At 43.1% G+C, this 24,149-nt stretch overlaps 2 protein-coding genes across 5 annotated transcripts; one reads left to right on the top strand and one right to left on the bottom strand.

Moving 5' to 3' along the window:
- Window positions 1-1,228: 1,228 nt before the first annotated feature.
- On the top strand, window positions 1,229-10,713 carry MRPS25 (mitochondrial ribosomal protein S25). 3 transcript variants are annotated; one of them, XR_014229285.1, is made up of 5 exons: window positions 1,229-1,432; window positions 1,530-1,636; window positions 2,099-2,186; window positions 2,435-2,751; window positions 9,775-10,713. XR_014229285.1 is itself a non-coding variant. In XM_082322522.1 (4 exons), the coding sequence occupies exons 1-4, from the start codon at window positions 1,299-1,301 to the stop codon at window positions 2,625-2,627; spliced, it is 522 nt and encodes a 173-aa protein (XP_082178648.1). In that variant the 5' UTR covers window positions 1,230-1,298; the 3' UTR covers window positions 2,628-2,811. The 3 variants fall into 3 exon arrangements, 1 of the variants encoding a protein (XP_082178648.1); XR_014229286.1 differs by having other exon boundaries at window positions 1,230-1,432; window positions 2,435-2,801; window positions 10,307-10,713; XM_082322522.1 differs by lacking the exon at window positions 9,775-10,713 and having other exon boundaries at window positions 1,230-1,432; window positions 2,435-2,811.
- On the bottom strand, window positions 4,200-19,874 carry RBSN (rabenosyn, RAB effector). 2 transcript variants are annotated; one of them, XM_082322519.1, is made up of 12 exons: window positions 19,769-19,874; window positions 18,978-19,270; window positions 16,120-16,260; window positions 14,141-14,241; window positions 13,439-13,484; window positions 13,174-13,335; window positions 12,022-12,263; window positions 11,090-11,160; window positions 9,342-9,428; window positions 8,770-8,872; window positions 8,265-8,339; window positions 4,200-7,361 (listed from the first exon to the last, which is right to left on the bottom strand). In XM_082322519.1, exons 2-12 carry the CDS (start codon window positions 19,138-19,140, stop codon window positions 6,225-6,227), a joined length of 2,328 nt encoding a protein of 775 aa, XP_082178645.1. In that variant the 5' UTR covers window positions 19,141-19,270; window positions 19,769-19,874; the 3' UTR covers window positions 4,200-6,224. The 2 variants fall into 2 exon arrangements, with proteins under 2 accessions (XP_082178645.1, XP_082178646.1); XM_082322520.1 differs by lacking the exons at window positions 18,978-19,270; window positions 19,769-19,874 and adding an exon at window positions 18,842-18,950.
- Between the last annotated feature and the right edge of the window lie 4,275 nt (window positions 19,875-24,149).

Below are 24,149 nucleotides of genomic sequence, written 5' to 3'. Positions count from 1 at the left end.
GAAACAAAAAAAGGTCCTTTTCATTTAGAGGCCTACTGTGAAGCAGGAGTTTTTGTTGCTAAGTTTGAAAAGGTCAATCCTCTGCCAATTGAAATTGTGTCCACACAACAGAGTGGACAATTTGTTACTCTATCTGTAGAGCATCTAGAAAAGAAACTACAGGCGCGCAGAAGGGTGTTACTAGTCAAGATCGGTGTGCGCTGACAGAATTTCAGGTAGGAAACGTTTCAGAGCGTTTGTATATCCTGTGGCATGAACCCACCCATCGAGTCTGGCAAAGTTTTCTTCAGCTCAAAATGCATTTTTTGCATTTGGCAGAGCTGTCTGACTTGTTACAGACAAAACGTACATTCATTCATGCCATGCCAAATAATGTATTAAATGGAGTTGCTTTTTATATTTCTTTAGACGCTTAAACGAAAGTAATAGTGAAAAAGAAAAAAACCACACAACAAAACCCCCTTGCCAATAGCACGTTTCAGAAATTTGATTTGCATCAAGATATGATGTTACTACAAAAGGAAACAATAAAAATGAAGTAAAAAATTTTTTTTACTTTTTTTAGGTTTTTTTTTTACTTTTTTTTTCTTCTTCCCCAGGGAGAAGAGCTGCAGCCCTTTCTTTATGTTTTAGTTCACCTTCCAACTCTTCTACTTCCCCTAATCGTTACTACCTAGTTACTTCTCCCGCTTTAGCTGTCACATTGGGATACCTGCGTGTACCTCACATACATACTTTTTTAATTTCACCCTTTCTTATTATTTTTGCCTCCAAAATACCTGGTTTGGGGCGGGTTTGACTTGCGTTAGGAAAGGAAGCCCGGTTTCCCTCCGCAGGCGCCAGCCGAGGGCAGCGGCTGGGGACGAGCAGAGGAGCGAGCGGAGGCTGCCCGGACCGCAGCCGGCCCCCGACGTGCCGCCTTCCGACAGCCCCAAAACCCTTCCTCATCTGCAAAACCCAACTCACGATGGCAGATTCTCCGATATAAACTGCAAGATACCGGTGAAAAGGACATCCGGCTTTGCGCACCTTCTTTGGGCCTTACAGACCTCTCTAAGAGAGCGGGAGAAACGGCTGGCAGAGGCGGGCAGACGGCATCGCCGGCGGGTTAAGCGGCACCTCCGCCCCGGCAGGCTGCGGGCGGAGGGAGGCCCGGCGCGGCCCCGCCGCCCCCTGCGCCGCCGGAGGAGCGGGCGCGGCGGCTGAGGGAACTGCGGCTCCCGCCGCTCTCGGCGCGGGGCGGCGCTTCCCGCCATTTCCGCCCGGCGGCGGAGCTGCGGCGGGCGCAGGCGGCCGCCATGCCGATGAAAGGCCGGTTCCCCATCAGGCGGACGCTGCAGTATCTCAGCCAGGGCGACGTCATCTTCAAGAGCTCGGTGAAGGTGATGACGGTGAACTACAACACGGCGGGAGAGCTGAGCGAGGGGGCGAGGTGAGCGCGGGGCCGCGGCGGGAGCGCGGGGCGGTCTGCCCCTTCCTCAGAGACATCTCGGCTGGCGTTTGTGCGTTTTTCTTCTCCTTCTTTCCAGAAAGTTTGTGTTTTTCAACATCCCCCAGATCCAGTACAAGAACCCCTGGGTGCAGATCATGCTGTTCAGGAACATGACCCCCTCGCCCTTCCTCCGCTTCTACCTGGGTAGGTGGCGCCGGGAGCGGGCGGGCGGGCGGGCCTGTCCCGCCCCGAGGGCCCTGGCCCGCCGGGAGCCCCGGGCCGGGCTGCCCCGGGCAGGGCTGCCCCCAGCGGGTTCGCCTGCAGCGGCATCAGAGCAGCGGCGGTCTTCACGCCGGGAGGGTGGTTCGATCCGCGTTTCTGCCACGCTAACCGCCAAGGAGGAGGCAGGGTGCTTGTTAACATTCACGTGTTAGCGAAGGCCCTCTGCTCTCCTCCGCCGCCTCACGCTTCGCCGGCTGCCCTAGAGGCGCCCGAGATGGAGACTTTGCTTTTCCTATTGAAACATCACAGTGTACGTTCACCGCGGTAGAGAAGCAGATGGCTGAGTCTTGTGTGTTTAAAGCACTTTTTGCAGCTACTGTGAAACAGCATGTAGTAGGGATGTACTAATAGGTTTGACATACTATTACAAATCTTTCTTGACAGACAATGGAGAACAAGTTTTGGTTGATGTGGAAGATAAAACCAACAAAGAGATAACAGAGCACATCAAAAAAATCTTGGGGAAAAGCAAGTAAGTGACACTTAATAAACTAACATACATAATAATACAATAATAATACATAATAATACAATCCCTGCAAACTTTTGTCAGGTATACAGAAAGAAATACCACTTTTCCCAGACAAAATGGGCATGAGCTAGGTAAAGTCCACAAACTAGGAACTGCAAATTCATCGTTCTGCTAGATTGGGGCCAGGGAAGGGAAAGGAAATATTGTCATTCAGGCTTCTGGTAGTAACAAACAGATCTCTTTTCTAGAGAAACGCTTGAAAAAGAGGAAAGAGAAAGGAAAAAACTATCACATCCAGCGACTTTTGGGCCCAAGAAGTATCATCTGCGAGAATGCATGTGTGAAATTGAAGGCCAAGTTCCCTGCCCTGCTTTTGTGCCACTGCCCAAAGAGATGAGGGGAAAATACAAAGCTGCTATGAAAAATGAAGCATCGGCCTGACATCTCAAGTCACGCAGTTTTTTCCTCAGGGCTGGATGGTGAAGGTACTTCAGTGAGAGACAAGAGCTAACAGCTCCTGGAAACAGGAACAAGCAAGTTCATGTAATACAGACAACTTTGCCTCGTAAGTCTTCTTACAGCTACAACTAGACTAATTAAAGTGAAAAATAAAAGGTAAAAAATCCATCTTTTTTCGTGCTAGTTTTACAAAGCCTTACAGTCAACACTGCATAAAAGGAAAACAGAACAACAAGGAAAACAGAGTGACTAGAGCCCTATTTCCTACTCGTGCCTGCATGTATAAGGTTATGGCAAAACCAAGGTCACATTCGCTTTGGGATAGAGAGACTAGACTAAAAAGTTAATTTATCTTAGAAGCAGCAGGGAATTCCACAATTTATAGAAAGTGGTGTAAAAGCATTCCTGCAGATTTCCATCTTTACTAACTGAAGACAGCCAAACGATAACGTAACTCCAGGCTCAAACTACATGCTGAATTTTCTCAATTGAGAAACAGTTGAAAGTCTCATTTACAACAGGATACAACTTTTGCAGTTGATACTGCACAGCTCTGAGAAGCACTGATCAAGTCAAGAATATCAGCAGTAAAGGAGAACATGTAAACTGGTATTTGAAAGATAATGCTTTACAATTACCATTGTCCTTCAAAAAAAAAAAATTTAAAGCTACTCTTAAATTAAGACAATTTCCTAAGCAGTCTTCCTTTAAAAAAAAAAAAAAGCCATACAAAGGCAAACTGCATCTAGATTTATTAACTTCCAGCAGATTCTAGCCAGAAAGTCCATTGTGCTTCAAAGTCCAGTGCTGCTATGTAACTCACCTCAAACACTCCTGCTCCCTGCACGTGGTCAAAAAACCCCTTCTAAATCATCATAGCTTCTGCCTCACCAAACAATTACACTATACCTGTAACAGTATATAAAGATATGATAGATTGTACTATATTGCTTGGAATTTGGTAATTCCATATACCTTTAAGTCAGGCTTATATATGCAAATTACTGTAGAACTGTATTTCAGCATTTCTGAGCTAACGGTCAAGTACAAAAGTTCAGATCAATTCAAGCGTCCTGTAAAAATTGTCAAGGACGAACACAGCACAAAATAAACATGTTCTTTTATTTCATCTCTGTTTACAAAGTTTCCATACAGAGTAGTGCATGCAATTTTAACAAAAGTCAATGTAAGTTATTTATTGAGCTTTATGGTTAAGATGTCTTCATTCCGTTGTGCCTTGTGAGAAGTCCAGCTACCAGCATAAGGTCTTCCCTTTGGAGATGACTTTAGTATCAGATGCCTAGTCTATCACATTTAACACTGACAAAGATCATGAGGTATGCTAGTCTGTTATCTGCTCGTAAAAATATATTACATGTACAATAAGGATATTTTAATTATTAGTGTATTAGACTGAAAATACAAACAACGCAGGATAGTTGCAACAAGGAAAAAAACACTTTAAATGTGAAAGCTGAAGCCACTGAAACATTTTTTTCATGTTGATACCAAAAAAAAGCTTTGGGTTACAGTGCAGGGAGCAATCCTCTTGACTAGCAAATTATTCTGTCTTAAATAACTACCTTATACTGTTTCTGTTAAACAATTCCAGGGATTATGTTTACCTGTCAACACTTATTTTTCTCTGCCTTCATAAATCTGGTGCCATAGTGCACATGTTCTGTTAGTTTACGACCTTTCAAATCCTCTGTTCTTCATTTCACTTGGTGCAAAATAACACTCAGGGACTCAATCAACTCTATTAAAACATCTCAGTATAAAAACTTCATGGTCTTAAGACAACCCGTCCTGCACTTTTCAGCTGCAGATTTAGGCTACGGTAAGAAGAACATCAGCCATCCTTAACTGGCTGCTCTAAGTTATTTTGATCAGTTAACTAGTGCTATTAAGTGAAGATATATGTGGTTTGGGTTTTTTTAAACAGCAGTTCCAGAAGTCCCTACCTCCACTTATTTACAGCAAAATAAAACTAGAGTTCCATAATTATTTGTGTCTCTAAAATACTCTGCAATGCTTGGGTTACAGCTATGCTAATAAATATTATCAGAGACATAGTTAAAGACATGTCCCATTCCATAAGAGTTTACACTTCCAAGTAAGCCTACTATTATTAGTGCTGTACGCTGTGATCTGCCTGACCTTCCTCTATTCCAGCTTTAAATAAATACACCCTTTAGACTAACTCCTCCCCACCACCCTTTCAAACACTGATGCCGGACCTCTGCCTTTCAAAGATAAAAATCAAAGCAGCTTAGGCTCCATCTTTCACAAAGCTACAGGCTACCTAAGCCTGAAGTGATGGTACATTTCTGATGCCAATCTTCAGAAGCCCAGCTCTAAGCCCTGCTGCATGCTGGGATGCCCTCCTGCATCCCACCTCCAGGTGCTGGCCATCACCTACTCATCCCCCAGACCACAGGATCACAAGACGACTCCAGTTTGGAGCTTCTTATTGAAGACATGCCCGATTCTCATAACTTCTGAGGGGAATCAAATAGGAAAGAGAATTGCTATTTGGCACTGTCACAGCCACAGACTGACTCCCAGCTTTCACAGAATTCCAGTTCAGTGGCACTTCAGCTCTCCATTGTAAACAAGATTTTTGTTCCTTGAATGCTACAAAGAGGGTTCCAGTCTCACAAATATGACAAACGTGATCCTTCTGTCACCCAGAGAATTTAAAGGAACGTGTAGATTCCATAAGATAATTAGGAATTAGAGGATCACCCTTTATATTAAAACAGTGCTAGCCTGATGCTCTTTTCCCTGGAAATGAGTAGATACTTGTTCCCTCACAAGCAGGTCTCTGAAGCCAGCATGGCACTCTCTATTACACTGTAATTTGTGCTCAGAGCAAATGGGAAACAAAAAGTGGTGAAAAGACAGCATCCAAATTTTACTTGGGAATTTTTATAAACACATTAAAAAGTTACTCACATTAAGATCAGTTATAAAGCTATTCTCAGTCTTAAAATCCCTTTTATGTATTAGCATTGCACAAAATTGATCTGCAAGTCTGTATATTCTGCACCTCAAAGAATCACAGTAGCCTTTTAACAGCACTTTCTCCTAACACCATTAGGCAATCAAGCTAGCCTCTAACACCGCACTGTGCCGTTATCAGAGGATGCAGAAGTTCTAGACAAGTTTTTGTCTCTCTTTAGTCAAAGCCCCACGTGAAAGGCCAATACTACACTACTACAACAGAAAGGGGGAAAGATGGCAAACCAACATTGCAATCATTTCCAAATCATAGTTCCCTATTAGCACTTAACCACTTTGACCAAAATAAGCACACAATAAGACCAGTTAGCATTAAGAGTGTTGTAACAAGTTAGGTTAAAATTTCTTAGTACAAGTGTTTGAGACCAGCAGCATACCTCAGTAATTCTTTCTTCCAGACTGAGTAGTAGTGGAAATGCCTAATTGAAAGTGCATAAAAGTCAAGATTCTCCCAATTCCCTCTTGTGATCTGTACTCCTGTTTATAAGTATCTGCTCTACCTTCCCATATGCAACAGCAGACTGAAAATAATTATTACACAGCCCTATTTCTGCTTCAGCAGTTGGATTTCTCCTTCTGCTTTGCTAATGTGCGCTTCAATTCCTTTAAGTTCTCTGTCAGTACCTCCACCTCATCCATTCGTCCACTATGTTTGGCATCAAATATATAAGCTTTGATATTATCTATCTGTTGGAGAAGCAGCTCTTCCTCTATAGCCTCCTCTCCAGAGATCTCACTGCCATCCTCCACTTCAAAGGGATTGGTAGAGGATCCCTCTTCAAATGGATTCCCAGAATTCCAACTACCCCCAGGCTTTTGAAATGGATTTTCATCCTCTTCAAAAGGGTTTAAAGTACTGCCACGTGCTCCATTAGTTTGTTCATCCTCCTCCTCATTTTCAAATGGATTATATTCTTTTTTATCACTTTGCAGGGCTGTGTTAGAGAAAGAAACCATCGGAGAAGTGTCTTTGGCAAATGGGTTAGCAGGATCTTCCTCTAACTGAGGGGTATCTGCTTCATCTTCAAAGGGGTTTAGACAGGCTGTCTGATCTTGGTCTTTGTCGCACTGGGGGACATTCTGGGGTTTGAGTGTGAAGATCAAGTGCTCTTTAGCTGGCAGCTGCTCAACAGCAGGAGTTTCAAAACCTGGGTCCCCTTTGAGCTGAATAATATCCAAATCTAATGCATGTGCTGTCAAGTTCCAATTCTCTTTTGCAACTTCATGCTGATGCTGCTTGATTTCTCTGAAGTCTAAGGAGCGTGTCCTTGAATGCTGAGACATGAATTTGTGGTGTTCTCTTTCCCACTCTTTTTCGCGAAGGACCTGAAGTTCCTCCCTCTGCATCTCTTCCTCTTCTGCCTGTTTTTTAGAAAGCTCGATAGCTTTCAGAGTTTGTTGTTGATCATATTCGTCCTGAAGCTGCCTCAGGTTCTCTTGCAACATATGGACCTCATCTATCCTGTTAGCTGCCTTTGCTTGCTTAATAAAGGATGTGATATTGTCAATCTGCTGCAGAAGTGGGTCTGCTATCTCACTCTCTCTCGATATGCTAGATGTAGGTAACCAGCCTTCAGATTTCCTGACTGTTCCTTTTTTCAGGTGAGTTGCATCGCCATTAACTGCGGCTGCAGATCTGGAGATAAAGTCTTTCTGCTTTTCCTCTTGTTTTCCATGTGTTTCGAGAGCCACCTAAAACAAAAAACATGTAGTAAGAGAACACCATGAGCTTGAAAAATTCCTTTCTAAATATCCATAGGTACAAGAAGTTAGCCGATCTTAGACAGTGCTGGCTGTCACTGAAAGGTATCAGCTGCATTTTTGGTTACTTCACAGAAAATGCTTATTTTCATAATATTACCTAAATCCTTCCCTTCAGTTTGTGACGATACCCATCAAAATCCCATGACATCTGCCTCTACAAACATCAGGGCAAGTAGGAGCAGTGACAGTGCTTTTTACAGAGCAAAAAAATGCCTAATGCAGCTGTGCAAAGTGTGGTCTAGATTGACTGGGAGAGGAACCGTATCACATCTGACTACAGCAGACATCTGTAATAGAACATCAGTGTTAAAGGTCACTGATACCATTAGCTTTTGCAGTGCAACAATTCTTATGTCTCAACTTCTACCTCAAGATAAAGCTGGTTTAGTTTACAATTAATGATGTCCTCCCTCCTACCTGAAAAAAACACCTCTTTCTCTGAAGAGGCATCCTTATTCTATCATGTCCTTTTTCACCACTGAAAGTCTCCAAATTCTACTTGTGCAAATGAACTCCAGAATACCATTTGAAGATCCATGTAAACTAACATACTTAGTTTAGCTTGCTCCGCAGGCACTGCAGCAGAAACAGCATGTGCAACCAAGTCACTGCTGCTTTCTAGAAGCGTTCAGCTGCTCAGTGCACACCTACTTATGTTCTGGACAGAATACAATGACGGTGTTACATGAATCCCTGAAAAAGGGTATGGAATGATCTGCATAAAAAAAATGGAAAATTGCAATCCAATGTTAAAGGCAACTATTCGTACACACAGCTACTAGGCTTAAGCCCTTGAAGGAGGCCCTGATAGAAGATGTAAACAGATCTTACCATATGCAGTCTTCTCTTCTTCAATTCTTCATACTGATCTTTGGTGGGCAGGGACATCAGGCCAAGCAGTTTTTCCTGGCAAAAATTGAAATATTTACAGTGTTGCTTGCAGGCATTCAGCCCATTTTCAAGTACTTGAAAAGAGAGATACCACCAACCGAACGCCCCACAAACAAATAAAAGGTACTTCTACACCGCAGGCACTGCTGCAAGCCTGAGCACGGCTTTGCTGCCGTAACTATACTGCTAGCTAGGTTCACACCTCAGCAAGAGACAAAACCAAAATTCACACATTCTCTTAGGTCCCTAAACTCAATGCTGCTCTGACTACACTATCTGTATTCAAGCTAGCTCTTTTAAGGCTACCGTAAGTCATTAGGGGAACTACAGAAAACATATAGAACTAAACCTCCTGTCAAAATAGTTTCAAACCACAGGGATGCCTGGCAAAGAAGAGAACACTATATAAAATTTACATTCAGCTCGTAACATATGCTCCATTTACCTGAACAAAAAGTGTAGCTGAGTATCTTATCATTCTCTGAAGTTGTAGTGTTTTAGGATGAGGTTGGGGATCTTCATGCAAGCCTAGACTCAAAATCTTCTTGCTGAATCAAAGCAAACATACAGCCTCATCAGTTCAAAAACAAGGGCCAGCAAAAATGCAACAGAAGGGGAGGGAGACAATATTGGATGAAAATTTTCTGATGTTCTTTTAGGTAAACCATTTCGGATATTAGAATTTGCAATACTTGCCACTCCCACCCTTTTTTTAAAAAAAAAAAACAAAACCCCAAACTATTTCACTATTTGTTTCCTCTGTGCTTAGTTATTTCCACTGCAGAGGGATGCACAATTTTTAAGGTTGGAAAAGGAAGTAGAAATTGATGGTGCACAGGAACAGCATCTGCCTTTTCACATGCTCTTTACAACTGAGCAGACAAATTGATTATCCGTATGAATAAGCAGGTATATGCTACACAAACACAGATACCAACAGTTGAGAAAAAAAAATACAGAGAAGTCATAACAGAGGGAGATACACACATGATGGGGGGGAGGGGAGAGATCTTTTACCTTAAGGCATCTATAAGTTCGTATACTTTTTGAATCTCCACCCTCAAGTCATTAGCATGTTCAAGATTGTAGGTTGTCTCCCCAGCACTAAGAAATAAATACAACTTTATTATAAGTCATGCATCCAGATAACAATACATACAACACTAGAAGTTATCCCAAGATGACTAAGATTCAACAATGGTAAGAATAGCTAAAGGGGTTGAATGATTTTATTACAAGCTCGTTGTGTTTAAAAACCCTTTCTTTGTCACAGAAGTGGAAAATTACAATTATCTTGTGAACATGAACATTTCAGAGAAGAAAATGTTATTTGTATTATTATTTACTGTTACAGGAGAAATCGTATTTTAACACAAGAATGCCACTCTACCAATAGCATCTAAAAGATACACATACTTAGCAAATGCATCTATTTTGTGTTCTTTTCCAGGTGATTGGATGCAGAAAAAACCACTGACTGACTGACTAAGTAACTACACCATTAAAGTAAAATAGTTATCTCTACTGACGTTTGTCAGAGAGCAAAAGCCTACAACCCCACATGGGTATAACATTTAAGATGCTAGTAACCAAGTGTCCACATGGGGACACAATCAATTATATGCACTTTACTAGAATCTTACATTTATCGATAAAACCCATTAGGATTTAACAGGGAAGACTCTTCACCAGTGTTTAGTTTCCCCCTCCTTTTATATCACAAATATAAAAGATAAGGATCAAAAGCAACTTCACTATCTGTATGATGCCAGTTTCTGGGACTCGCTACTAGCCTGAAATCTTTAATTTCATCAGTAAGAAGTCTGTTGTTTTCTGACATGTGCTTCCATTATCCAGAACACTTGTATCTTCACTTTTCTCCAGTTGTCAAGCCACATAACACCAGCTCTCATGAAGTTCTGACAAAAAGCAGTAACAGCTTAGCATGTTTTTCACCTTCTATACTTCCTTCTTCCTTTCAGGAGGTGTGTTTTTACAAAAACAGTTTTGTTACAATGGATGACAGCCTAATTTTTCTACAACTATCCGATCTAAAGGACAGGTACAGAAATATTTGTTAACTTTAACTTCCCAAATGGACACGCTTCATCATCTAATGCCAATGTGTGTATTTCTCTACTATACGAGCCAGAAGCATAACCTAACAACCTCTTGCAGATACAGCTGGAGAGATTTAAGTTACCCCAGTGAGAGAATACTACCGCAAGAAATTATGCACAAAAGTGTGAAATGTGAATGCTGCTTATCCGCTGCAGCACAGGGCAGGCCAGCTAGATTTAGAACAACTATCAGGTGAAGGTGGCTTGCTTTACACAAGAACAGATGAGAAGCATTCAAACGATCCTTCGCTGCTGGCGCTACTCGGAAGCCATACCATCCAGCTGAGGGCAGTAATATCCTACTTCAATTGTTTCAAAGAGGCTCATCTACACAACAAGAATTGTAGCCTTGTACTTCCTTTTTGGAAAGATGACGTGTCAAAGTACGACAGTGGTGCCTCACTGGGAAGTGGCTTTAAAAAAAAAAAATAAATCGGGCCTCTGTATGCAATGCTACCATTAATAATTAATTCAGTACTACTTTGTTTGAAGAGCATCCAAAAAACAACAGATAATCCAACACTGCTTTCTCTTACAATTTACACACTCTTGCAGCCTTAGCACGCTACTTCCTTACTCCTTCCCACACTTTTGGGGAGGAAAAAATACATATATTCATAAACAAAATCGGCAAATGGGGCTTACTTTAGTGATTCTGCCATCCTTATGTATTCTGGTGCCTTCTGGTCAACCTTCTCCATGCAGAGTCGGAGTTTCTTGTTTAAAAAAAAGTGTAAAAAAATAATTTATATTAAAAGACTAATGCAAGAACATGCTGATATAAACCTTGAATGTGTACAGGCAGCATGAGAAGTTAACCGTGATGAAAGCCATTTAACTACTCAGGATGACAGGACCCTCCAGTTATCTTCAGAACACAGACGGCGTGGTCAGGAACAGAGAAAGACTCCCTGTACCCCTGCAAAGTGAATTTTGAATTCAGAAGCTGTTTTAAAGGATGACTGGGACAACTTCTAGCCTTAAATCTCTTCACAAAGAGCACAACGGAAACTCCCATTAATACTAAACGGGGGGGGGATGCAGACTCTACTGAAGATACCTGATGATTGTCAGTACCTGCTTTCGAAGTAGATTTGAACACAACGTTCCAGCCATATGATCTTGATTGATACAGATGGTTCAAAAAAAGCATTTGCCATCAGTGTGAGGGCAAACAGTGCTGACAACATCGAGTCCTATAGTTCCAGTGCAGCCCAAAGTGCACAGCGTATCATTGGTTTAAACAAGAACTGTTCTGAGGAATCCCAGCTGAGATAGTCCACAATTTTAAGAGAGAGGCATCTCAGAACTATTAGTTCCAGACGATAAGAATGAAAATGTAACTTAAAGTTATGTTTGCACTTATCATGGGATATAAATACTACATGGCAACTGGCTCCATCATTTCAGATATATCTTTGTTACGTGGCATGAACACCCAGTAGAGTCTATTGTAATGCAAGTGAGTATTAAGTCATAAAGTAAGAGCTTGGACATGAGATAACAAGCCAAAAGTCAAGTAGTGACAACTGCAGATATATACACTGAGGATGAAAGCAGCAAAGAGTCTGATTTACCTCATAGAGTTTCACAATCTCTGGAGTGTATTCTTTCTCATCAATCTGTTGTTCTCTTTTCAACAGGGTGTCTTTACAATGCCGACAACAACGGATTCGGTCATCATCCTTCTCATCCAGAACGGAGCTCACGCTGCTTATGCTGCTAATGCTGCCACGGCGGGAGCCATGGACGCTATTAGGTGAGGAGTTCGGGCTAGTATGAGAACCCAAGGCCTCTTTGCTGGCACTAGTGAGTTTGCCTAAAAATTATACACAGGTAATTTTACAGTGACTAGAGAAGCCAACAGATTTTACCAACACAAATGAATTGCACTTTAACAGAAACCTTACATTCAGGTAATATTAGAAAACCAAGTTGAAATAGTCTGCTGAAAGACATGCAAGGAACCCATGGCAACCAAGACTGCAAGTCAGAATTTGGGTCTTCACTGTAAATCCTGCTCCACTCTAAAAGCAGCTAGAGAGCAGACTGCTGAGAACCACCTCTTCTGCCTATGCCTAGAAGCATTCTCATGTTGGAGCGTGCATAGTATAGAATTGTGTGTGGAAGAACAGGTATGTTCATGTTGTCCATGTTTTGTGCTTGAATGCTCCAAAAAGCACAGTGAATGTCATTTATTTCCACAGAAAATACGGTCTGCTCTCCAATGCACTACATGAGGATATTAAAGTTCAAAAGGTTTCTTAAAGGCTTGTGGATGAATTTCCTTAATGTCAGCATTTGCACAACCATGGGCAAGACTGGAAATATCCACAGTAGTCTTAAATGTCAAGAGCCTTGGCAGTTACAGTTCCTACAGTTAATACCTTCATAGTTATGGTACTCAGTAGAATAAGACACTAAATATTAATTATATTTACAGTATATTTACTGGTAGTATATACTACTACTACTTCTAGTAACTTTTTCAGTGTTATGTAACACTTCCAAATCTGAAGAAGGAACGGAGACCAAGAACAGAGAAATCGTTCTTATTCTGTTTCACAGACAAGTGTCTGCATGAAACCGAATGACACATTAAAGACCAAGTTTTCCGCAGAGGCAGAATATTACCCGCAGCTTTTTTTCTAATGGCAAAAAGGCAGGATGCAGTTAGCACCCTGAGTGAGCTAAGGAAAGGAGGAATTAACACCACACACTGTACTTACTCGCCAAAGGAAGACTGACAAGTTCCATGCACTTCTTGCACATAATAGACCCACAAAGGCGGCAGTGGTGACGTCGGTTTCGAATACTAAACTTATTGCCACAGTCTGGGCAGAACGGAACATCCTGATCGCTGACCCAAGGCACAACAGACTTCTCTATAGCTGCGAGGGGAGGGAATACACACAACATAAGATATTCATGCAATTAATTCCTCAGCTGGTTAAAACTATAGGAGCAAATAGTCTGAGGTAAGCTCATACCAACCTCTTATTTTAGCTGACTCAGTGTTTGCTCTGTCAAATGACGTAAGCTAGTAGAAGATAAACAATACAATCAAGAAAATGGTACTTTTGCAAGAGAAAAAAAAAAAAACAAAATTAACACAACCCAGCCCAACAAGAAAAAGAAATGTAGCATTTTTAAGAGATAGGAGTCTCAGCCTGTTTTACACCAGATTCCTGCAACCTTCCTATTTATTTCTAATGCCATATTCATACAAGTAGTGCTAATCAATGACTGTCAAACCTGTACAAATCAGAAGAGTTTGGACATAATCTTTACAGAAGCCAACATTACTGAATCTGAGCCAAAATTTAAGTTTATCGTTGGTAGATTTTGAAGAATGAGAAGCTGGAAGACTCATGGCAAAAACATTAGGGAGAAATTTAGTAAAGTAAAAGATGGAGAAAATATACAGGAAAACAGATGGTTCTTGAAGCACGTGGAAGTAGCATCTTCAGCTTGAAAACAGTGCATTGAAACAGAAATCATATCCACAGTACAGGGTCAGGCAAGCACAGTACTCAAGGATAAAAAAGGAAAACAGTAATATGTGAAGAGAGTCATAGTTTACTATCCTTTATAAAGTGCACTGCTAGATAAACAGGCACACTTCATACAAGAATATGATTTTTTTAATCTAGGAAACATTCAGAAGGCTGGAATATTAAAAAGCAGCAAATTTACCTTTTCTAACCTGATTATTAACTTATTGACTTCAACTACATAGTGATCAATCCTGGCTGCTCGGTGTTTCTTGAAGTCAGAAAGATGGCTTCTCATAGCACCTGGGGAGACAGCAAAAAGTTTTCATAGTCACCCAGGTGTTCTGTATGGATTTAAATGCATTTAAATGTCTCTTGAAAGACAGCTGTCTCTTCATCATTTATTTCTCACGTTCAAATCAAATTTTAAGGACACATTAGAATCCTTCATTTTCATGGTGCTGCTGTCAATAAAACATGCAGGTTAAAGCCTAATCTCCACGTTAGCAACTACCACTGTTTTATTTCTACTACAGAAAACAACAGGCACTATGTTAAAGAGAACATCTGCAACAATTTTTTTTCCCCTCTTCATCCCTCAGTTATATTTGGCAAGCTATTATCAACTAGTAGCATTCTCAAACTAACTCCCTTTAGTTTCCTGACTACACGTTGAACAGAGGGAAGAGGCAGGTCCAATGATGACTGGAAGTCTACGCAACAGCAATTTCTCTTTCAGACTTCTGATCATCCTTCCGCCTTTAGGGGTCTGAATCAGATCCTTGATGACTGTTCAGATTTACAGAAAACTGATCACCAAGTACACAAAAGAACAACATAGCATCTATTTAAGAAATGCACAATTCATACTCGACAATGTTGGTTTCAAGTTTAAGTTTTTATCCTTTTCTAAGTAAAATGAGCCAGGTATTAAAAATCAAAGTTAAAAACAAAATAAAAAAAATAATCATTCTTCTGCCTGGTAGAACACAAAATCAGATGTTGCTTTTTGATACTCCCTATCTAAGTTTAAGAATCTCACTTCTTCATGCTAATGAAATAACCAAAAAACCTCCAAAGCTGAATTCATAGGAATGAAACGGCCCCTCTGGGTAACTGAACTCAGCCACTGCTTTGGAGACATCACACAGTTCCTCCCACAAACCCACCAAATCCCATCCTAAAATCCGTAAGGTTCATCTTCTCCACTCTGATCAGAAAACAGTTCTCACTTCTCTAATATTCAGAAACCTTCTGCTAGTTCATTGCCTAAGTTTATTCTTAGCTAATATTTATACTATGATGGCTACTGAAAGTTACAAAGTCAAAAGCATAATATACAGAACTCAGACTCTGCAGACCCAAAGGACTAAGTCCTACTCTGTCAGCAGCACAGGGGAAACTTTCCCAGCATCCACCAGAGATAGTGCTGCTTCCTCCCCCTGAAAGTAACCATAATATCTCAGTAGCAGAAAGAGGCAATTTCCAGCAGCAATATTGGTAATTACAGGCTCAGTCAACTTATCCTTGAAATTCTACAAATGTAGATTTATATGCAGAGGGGTGAATTTGGGGTTGGGTTTTTTGTTGTTTTGTGGGTTTTTGCCTGTTTCCCCCCCCCCTTTTTTTTTTAAGTAAACCTCTTCTTAATGAGAGATGATCTACACCTGAAATCCAAGGAAAAAGCTGAAAGAATTTAAAATCAATGGACAAGCTTTTTGTCAGACATGTAAACTAACAACTACTTTAAGTGTAGCCCAAATGCTGGAGATTTTATATAGCTATAGCTTAATTATTAATTAGTGGATTATCCGTTTTGTAAAAAGCCACACGATGGTTGCAGAACACCTCAACAAAGCTAGATGCACAGAGGTAAACACATATTCAGCAGGCCTCAACAGCTCAGGCACAATGACATGACAAACAGCTATCCTGTTCTCAAGGTTAGTTGGGGTATGATTCCATATAATTTCCCCCCCCCATTATCTCCATTTTTCCCATCATCCCACACAACATAGGCAGGCTGCACAAAATCAATACGCAAACCATAACCCCATGCTACAGCGAATCAAACGCAATACAGACACAATTCCATGCAACTTCAGCAATACTGTAACACTTTCCCAATTAAGATTAAAAGAAAAGTTATCCCCACTGCATATCGCTTTCTAGCTCTCCTACCTACTTCCTGGGGCTCCCACATGTATGGATCTACTCCACCATAGCTGAATGACTCATATCGTTCCTGAGATCCAGAATCAGTTCTGTCATCTTCTCGTTTCAGCAATTTCTTCTTTGCTCTTTTGGCCTTCTGGACTAGATCTGAAAAAGACAAACCCAAACGTGGCAGGTAGTCACCAAATATTTGTTACGTGAAACCAGCATGGAATATTCCTCATCGTTTAGCACAAGTCTTTTTCCTTGATGACAAGTTTATCCTCAGCATGTTCTGTATAGAACCAGAATGCTGTTCAGAGAATCACAGATGACATGAAATGCTCTTTGTTATTTGTCATAAGGTAGCACTAAGGTCCTAATGACAAAACAGTAGTTTTAGACACTCCGTTCAGGGACTTCACTGTAAAACAGTAAGCCGTCTTAAACTACGCAACCTGTTTCACAGCATTCTGGGACATCATACAGATAATATCTTAATTCGCTTAATTCCCAATGGTTTTCTTAGGATTCAAGGATGTTTAACACTTTGTCTTGTTGCACAAACTACAAACTAAGAATTTCAGCGTGCTTGTACACCTAAATAATTTCAAAAGTACTAAACAGCCCACTGTATTACCTCATATGAATGCTAGGGAGAGGAGGGCAGTTGCCGGGGGGGCGGGGGTGGAAGAAGAAGACCAGGAACTTGAAACTTCAGAGCTTTTATTGCCCTTGCAGCTATGTTCCTCGCTGGATGCTAGCAGAAGTTGAGGGCACTACTTTTCTTGCCAAACACCTTCAGTACCTCCTTGAACTAGATTTTTTACACATCAAGCTTTCTAACAAGCTGCTGGGAACCATGAGTTTGCATGTCCTTTCACATTTCTAATTTTCTTATTTAGCGTCCAAAACACTGGAACTTCCATCTTGACCTTACTGGAGTCTGTGCCCCCACGCTTCAGCCACTAGGGCTGTGCCAGCAGGCCCTCACACAGACATCATACTTCCTAGCAGCTTTTCAGCTGCTGAAGTTACACTACCTCCCAAAATGACACTCGAGGATATAAAACACATTTCTCAACAAAACTGTGTCAGGTTGGCAAGGGCTTTGCTAGCATTGTAACATCATCTAGGAAATAGGGTTTCTCCTCCCCCCACCTACTCTCAAGCCAGCATAGCAAATGTCAGCTAGACACTGCAGTTTCTTAAGTGAAGTTTACACTCTCTAAATAGAAAATATATTTGCACTCGAGACGTTGGAAGTCTGACATACTCAAGAAGATGTAGGGCTGCCTCATGGCTTTGCCACAGACACAAAAGCTTTTCAAGCAAACTTCATAATCTTGTTTGCCATGAAGTCAAACTTAACCACCTCAGTCATACTGACTCAACTGAAGTAATAAGGTGATTTGTAAGCTTTTCTAGAACTCCACAATTAGGATAGCTGGAGTTCAGCACAAAGTCATGCAACCACTTGCGATGCACAGTTTGAACACCACTCCCTAATACAGGTAATTTAAATAGGTGATTCTGCTGGCTTTCTTCTAGAATGGACTTCACTGGACAGACCTTGACATGAATAACTAGGACAGAAAGTAAGCAGACAAAACCAACATCCTTTATGTAAGAAGACTTATGAAAGACAGCCTGAGAAGTCACAGTACGCTATTTTAGATTAAAAGAACACTAGAGAGAACAAAATAAAAATGCAGGTGTTTTGTATTAAATAAAAGAAGCATTTGGGAAATCTTATCAAGCCTAAGTTATTGTTGTTATGTTTCCTGTTATCACAATGAAAATCATATTGTTGTTCTGGTTTAAACGCTCCATGGAAGCATCTGTGATTCAGCTATTACAGCACCGTACCCATGATGAGAACATGACTGCAGTACTGACAGACCGGTCTACGTTCACTGTCCAAGAAGAGCACGGTGCTGCGAGCCAAGAAGTAGCCAGACTGATGGAAAGCAACTTTGTGAAATATTCAACTGTGCTACCCTTAAGATAGGCTTGTTAAAAACACAGACTTTTCACTGAGAAAAGAGACTTTTGAAGTAATAATCATCAATCTCAGGAAAAAAAAAAAAGGGGGGCCGGGGGAGGAGTAAAAATTCAAGCCTGCCAAGCCACTATTTCTAGTATAATAAAACGAAACCTGAAAGATTTTTGCAGGGAACACACAGAATTATCACCAGTTTTTGCACATTTTTCTCTCAATGTAAAAGTGACACTGTGTTCGCAAGGGGGGGTAAAAAAAAAAAAAAAAAGGAAATATTTTAGTAGAACAGAATTCAAAGGGATTTTTTAAGCACCAGTAAAAGTTAGTAATCCATAGCACAACCCTGGGACACTCCCCCCATCTACCGCCAGCTCCACCACCCACATTCTTTTCCATCTTTTCCCAACAACAACCTTCCTTAACTTCACACTTTAACTGCAACTACAGTTTTATCTACTGTCAAAACAAGGGATTAATGAATTGGTACCAAGCAAGTACCAGAGATTCCCCATATTCTCTAAGGTTTTCAAGTAATGCTCGGGAATTCATCTGGGTTAGAATAGAGTTTTCAGCCAAAAACAAAAAAACCCCAAAAGGCCAATAACACAAATCAGGCATAAAATCAGAGATTTGAAGAGTGATGTCTTTTAAGTGCCTGGTTTAGAATTTACTTATTGAAAGTATTGGGAATAATGTAAAAATTATGCCTTGGCCAAAGGTAATTTATAGGAAAATGGAACCCCATACCTCACTTGTAACTCACTTCAACTGACATTTTAGTATTCTTAGGCATTCTGAGAGAGCTCGCACAGAAGCAGCTTGCGTCGTGGGGAATTTCACGCGGCAAAACCGAGCGCGTTACAGCAGCTGCCACGCCTCTTACTTTTGAGCTGTCCTTTGACGTCTCTGTCCTCGCTTGAGTGCTCTTCTTCGTAGTGCGACTGCAGCTGATAGAAAGACTGGAGGTCCTTCAGGCAGAGGGGGCACAGAAAGCCCTCCCTCATCTCCCCCGGGTCCCCGAAGGGCGGCGGGCAGCCGGACGCCATGGCGGCCCGGCGGCGGGCGGCGCTCGCTCCCCGATTTCAGCAGCGGCGCAGCGGCGCGGGGCGCGGCCGCCTCGCAGGGGCGAAGCGCGGGGGCGAACGGCGCGGCAGCGGCATCGTCCGCGGCGGCCTTCTGAAAGAAACCCGGGCGGCGGCGTCGGGCTGGCGGCACGGCCTCGCCCCGCGCCCGCCCTGGCCCCCCCACGCCGAGGCCCCGGGCGGGGCGGGGGCCGCGTCCCGCCGCTCCGCATGCGGCACCCGCTCGGCCGGCAGCCCGGTGCCGAGGAAGAGGCCTGCTGGCGCCTGTGCGCTGGGAGGAGAAGTCGGACGGGGAGCTGGGAACACCGAGCCGCGGAGGGCGGAGGGGGCCAGCGCGGAGGCCCGGGCCCGGCGCTGCCTGCAGCCCGCCGCCCCGGCTCGGGGGGGGGGAGGGTGTCTGCAGGCTCAGGCAGGCAGCACGCGCCGGGCCCGTTGCCCGCCGCGCGGCCGGGGCGGGGGGCACGCAGGGAAAGGGGTGGGGCTTAGCGCTCGCACCGACCGGCGGAGGAGCGGCCGTCGGGGGGCCCCCGCCCCGCCCCGCCCGAGGGGCGCCGCCAGCCCTGAGGGAGGGGGGCAGGCGGCCGGGCCTCACCTCAGCGCCCGGCCGGGAGGTGCGTGTCTCCAACAGCGGGGAAGGCGCGGCCCGCCGCGGTCCGAGCCGCCCGCCGTCCCGGCTGCCCGGGAGCGGTGGAGCCCGGCGGAGGGCGGGGCGAGCACCGAGATACCGATGGGCGGGAAGGGTGGGGACAAGGAGGGCTCATCCGGGGCCGGGGCGAGACGCGAGGCCCAGCTAAGGCCTGCGCTGCCAAGCGCAGAGCTATCGATGGGGGGCGGGGCGGGGCGGAGGAGGCGGTGGCGGCCTGAGCCTGGGCCGGCGACTCCCTGAGGGAGGTGCGGTGGCCGCTCTCCTGTTTTCAGCCACCCTGGAGTAGGCCCTGGTCAGGGGGCCTGCTGGCGCCTCCCGAGGCTCGCAGGTGTGTGTCTGTGTGAGATCGTGGTGACAGAATCCTCTCGGGAGCGGGGCGGCCTTACCGCGCTTGGGGCGGGGGCGCCGGGCCCCCTCTCTGGCCTCCCGCTGCTTCGGGACATCTCGCGTAACACTTACCTCTCCTGCCAGCTGCTGGTGGTGGCGTGCTTTGTGTCCTTGTTACTGAGCCTGCTGGGAAGAGGCCCAGCGTTGCTAACAACGACAAGGCTGATGTTCCCTTGCCTAGCCTGCCAGACCATTCAAAAGGAAGTGTTCCAAAACTGTGAACCATAGCACTAGATAACGTGCTACTCACAGAGCCAGAAGTAGAATCCAGGAATGCCACCACTGCTTGCCCTTGCCACCTGACAAATAGTTGTGTAAATCAATGAGAGAAGCCTTTCAATATCCCCTTTCTGATGCTAGTTTCTGTTCAGTCTCAACGGGCAGAAATCTGTGCTGTCCCACATTCCCTAGCGTACGGAGGAAACAGGAGGAGTGTGTAACCATACTTCTGCTTCATCTGTTAGAATGACAGGCTTTCGGAGGCAGAGATTTTCTTATGTGACAGTGCTATTTACACTTGAGTCCTACCCAATAAAGGTGGATTTTCACTGTTAATGTCCTGCACTTTTATTGTTGAAGTTAAGTCCTTTAAAACCTTTTCAACAGGGATAGGGGGAGTGGGTGTTTTCCAAGGGATGAATTATAACTAGATGCCCAACTCTAGGGACTTCAAATCCCAGCTAAAGGATATCAGATGGTCCCAGACAGGATAAGTGATTCATCCACAAGCTAGTTTTAGTAAACATTCTAAATTTTGGTCTCATTCCTGCAATCTGATCTCTGTGGGCTGACTATTACATGACCACTCTCCGCACCTTGTCATGTCACCAATGAATTTCACCTGGTTTGTATTTATAGTTCCAACATCCAGCAAAAGTATAATGGGAAATCAAAGTCTTAAAACCAAACTGATTTAACCATAGGAGTCAATGAATGTTATAAACAGACAAACTCTCTGATTTTTTACATGTACAGTTTCCCATTAAGAACCATTATGCTCTGGTTTTCAAAAAGTCTTGATTCAGTTTTTGATTCTGGTTTTCAGGCCTTGATTCAGTTATGAATAGAGAAACAGGCAGCTGTGGAAATAATGTAGAACCCCAGTTACAGTCACCTTCCTATTCAGCATGCAAAACACAGACCCAATTTCTCTTTGATATTAAAAACTGGTGAGAGATCTTCTCATGCTGTAAAAGCTGCCCTGGTCAGGCACTCTCCCCACAGTGCACTCAGGTAAATTATAAGCTGTTAAGCTTTTTTTAGAAGGTATGATTGATAGATTTTTTTTAAATTTATTTAATAAGTTAAGGGGCTGTGTTAACCCCAAGGTCTTAAGAACCTGAAAATATTTTTAAGTGTTACCAGTTTCATTTTAAAACTTGAAAAGTCCTCAGCCTATAGGGACTAGAAATGAAACTAGCAGTGTATGTAAAGAAGGACGGTACTTGAAGGATGAAAAGGAAAAAATAGAAGTAACCATCTGACTTTTCATACTGCTTTTGTTATATAAAAAGTATATTTCTGGCCTCATCCAGACTTAGCTGGAAGGATTTAACCACACTTGGAACAGGCCTGCCAAGATTTGCTCCATATACTCAGTCATGAGGTGGCAAAGCCTTCTAGCATGCACATCTCATCAAAGCTCCTGAGGTTTCTCATTGCATAGGCCTGTATTTGGAATTGGGGCTTCAATTAATAAACATCTTCTCTCATTACTGTCATCCTTTCCTCTTTTTTTTCCCCTGATGCCTATTTTCTGATCTCTCTTACTGTGTTCACACCCTAAGAAGGCACCTTTTCCTACAGAAATATGTGAGTCTTGAATCCAAGCAGGGTTAGTCTCCTGTGATCTTTCTCAATAGAGAATGGTTATCTGCATCAGTTTCAGGTCCAAGACTTTAAGCCTTGCCTGAACAGGGAAGACCCTGGAACAGTCGTTGTCGAATAGCAGTTATTCTACATTAGCTCCTATATAGACTCTGACTCTTCCTGTGAGCATCACATTCTGTAACCCATGTTACAGAAAGAAACAGAAGGGGAACACATTTGGGATAGCTACAGCACTTTGAATTTCTGCTTTCCCAGATTCATATTAATTCTGAGAGTGTTCCTTATCTTGGAAAATCCTGAGATTAAAAACTGTTGAATGCAAGAATTGCAATATTTGCTTGTTTCTCTAATACAGCTAGCAGATATTTGGGCATTCAAGTATGCTTCTAATAGTAAGTGCATCTGCTTAGTGCTGGAAAATTCAAATTATTACTTCTGTGACAATGCCAGCAGAGTAATTTCATGCCATTCATTGGGACAGGCACACACTTCCTTCAAGGAAAGCATTAAGAACGTGGATTATGCTCACAGTTTTGAAGTTGTCTTTAATTCTGTACTATGTGTCTTGTCTTTTACAGTTCTGAAAGAAGTCAAAGGAAGGCACTGCAGGCAAGCTTTAAGGGAACAGTTTGTAAATCCTATTGTATTTCCCTTCGATTCACCAAATGTGAGTTTGGCCCTCAGCCTCCTTTTTTTCCACTTGTTTATGTCTTATGATACTCACTTATGTAGAAGTATCCCTGTATTACCCCATGTATCTGCTGCATCTTTCAGACTGGAAGCTAAGAATTGCATTAGTTTGTCCATAAGGCAACATTTCTTTGCAAAACAGACGGGAAAATCCAGGGTTTAATTGATCCCCAGCCCTGATAAGGCACCTGTGTACTAATCTGAGGGCTTTGTATGGCATAGGAGGAAGTGGGCAGTTGGGGATGTGAAGGAGGGGTTTGCAGTGTAATGCTTGAGGAGGGCAAACATGGAGCGACACAGGGTACTGTTTTTCCCAATTGTGTTCTTGTCCTTGGAGGAAGAGAGCAGGAACCGGCCTGAGGATTCACCTGCTGAGGTGTCCTCCTCCTTCCCCTGAATTTGCTGAAGCTGGGCTGTTTCCTAGCACTGAGCCTTGGGAAAGCTCAGGTGGAACCAACTAACTCTCCCTTTGTTGCTACCTTGCTCCTTTTGTCCAGACCTCTGTTGAGGCCAGTGATTTAGAACTCACGGAGCCAGTGAGAGTGCTCCAGCAATACAAGTGTCCCTAGAAGAGCTGCAAGATCTGTGCTTGAATGGCACAAGGGCAATATTGGGAATAAGTGAAAAAGAAAAGACAAGAGTAGATGTAGGGCTTGTAGGGGCGTTTCTGTAGGCATTTCAGTTTTCTTGTTCCTGTTTATGTGTGTATTTTGTTCATTTAGTGGGTGTAGAGAAGGGACAAGAAAAGGGGTAGGTGGGGAATGGAAGACGTGCCCGTCACTAGATGGCACACCAAGCACGTCTGAGAGCAACCGGAGACCTGCGGGCGGCCTGTGCGGGGGATTTCGCAGCACTTGGGGCTGCTTAGCCGTTTGCTTTCAAGGTTTTTCTCCTGCAGCAGGCAGGCTAGTCCTGCCTGTTGAGCTGGGAGGGCCTGGTGACCCAGGCAGCGCGGTCCTCTCCTGTCATTCAGAAGTAGCAGGAATCAGGTATAAGGAAAAGTGAGACTGTACTGAAGAGCAAGCTGTTTCCTTAAACCTGCCTTTCTCTACAGCTCCAGTAGTTGCTCATTTTCAAAAGGAAAGTCTTAAAGGCTTATTAAAATGGTAAATAGGATTGAAGTCTAATAGCCTACTGTTGGGACATAAACAATACAGTGAGAAGGACTGCCTACAGCGAGTTGCGACAAGGATGATAACATGCTGGGATGTGCACTAGAAATCAAACATTTCCTGAATCTTTAGTTAGTTAATTGTGCTCTTTTGCACGTTCTACATTTGACCACAGATCACGAGAGCACATCTCACCAAATGAACCTTTTTGAATTACTGATAAAACACCATGTTGTGTCAATCACTCTTGAAAAGAGAAATTTCATTCAACATTTTGAAAGAAAAATGCCATTTGTTTGCATGTTTCT

The sequence above is a fragment of the Platalea leucorodia genome (assembly GCF_965183815.1).
Source record: "Platalea leucorodia genome assembly, chromosome: 9".
Classification (NCBI taxonomy): domain Eukaryota; kingdom Metazoa; phylum Chordata; class Aves; order Pelecaniformes; family Threskiornithidae; genus Platalea; species Platalea leucorodia.
The sequence above is the reverse complement of the archived record's forward strand: the minus strand, read 5'-3'. Positions and strand labels throughout refer to the sequence as shown.

What these genes read in the sequence shown, in the direction of transcription:
- MRPS25 (XM_082322522.1), top strand. Translation starts at nt 1,299, where the DNA reads ATGCCGATGAAAGGCCGGTTCCCCATCAGGCGGACGCTGCAGTATCTC. An exon ending in GAGCTGAGCGAGGGGGCGAG is followed by an intron (nt 1,433 to 1,529) that starts GTGAGCGCGGGG and finishes CCTTCTTTCCAG; the next exon opens with AAAGTTTGTGTTTTTCAACA. An exon ending in CTTCCTCCGCTTCTACCTGG is followed by an intron (nt 1,637 to 2,098) that starts GTAGGTGGCGCC and finishes CTTTCTTGACAG; the next exon opens with ACAATGGAGAACAAGTTTTG.
- RBSN (XM_082322519.1), bottom strand. Translation starts at nt 19,140, where the DNA reads ATGGCGTCCGGCTGCCCGCCGCCCTTCGGGGACCCGGGGGAGATGAGG. An exon ending in GTGGGAGCCCCAGGAAGTAG is followed by an intron (nt 14,242 to 16,119) that starts GTAGGAGAGCTA and finishes CTGTCTCCCCAG; the next exon opens with GTGCTATGAGAAGCCATCTT. An exon ending in TAATAATCAGGTTAGAAAAG is followed by an intron (nt 13,485 to 14,140) that starts GTAAATTTGCTG and finishes ATCTTCTACTAG; the next exon opens with CTTACGTCATTTGACAGAGC.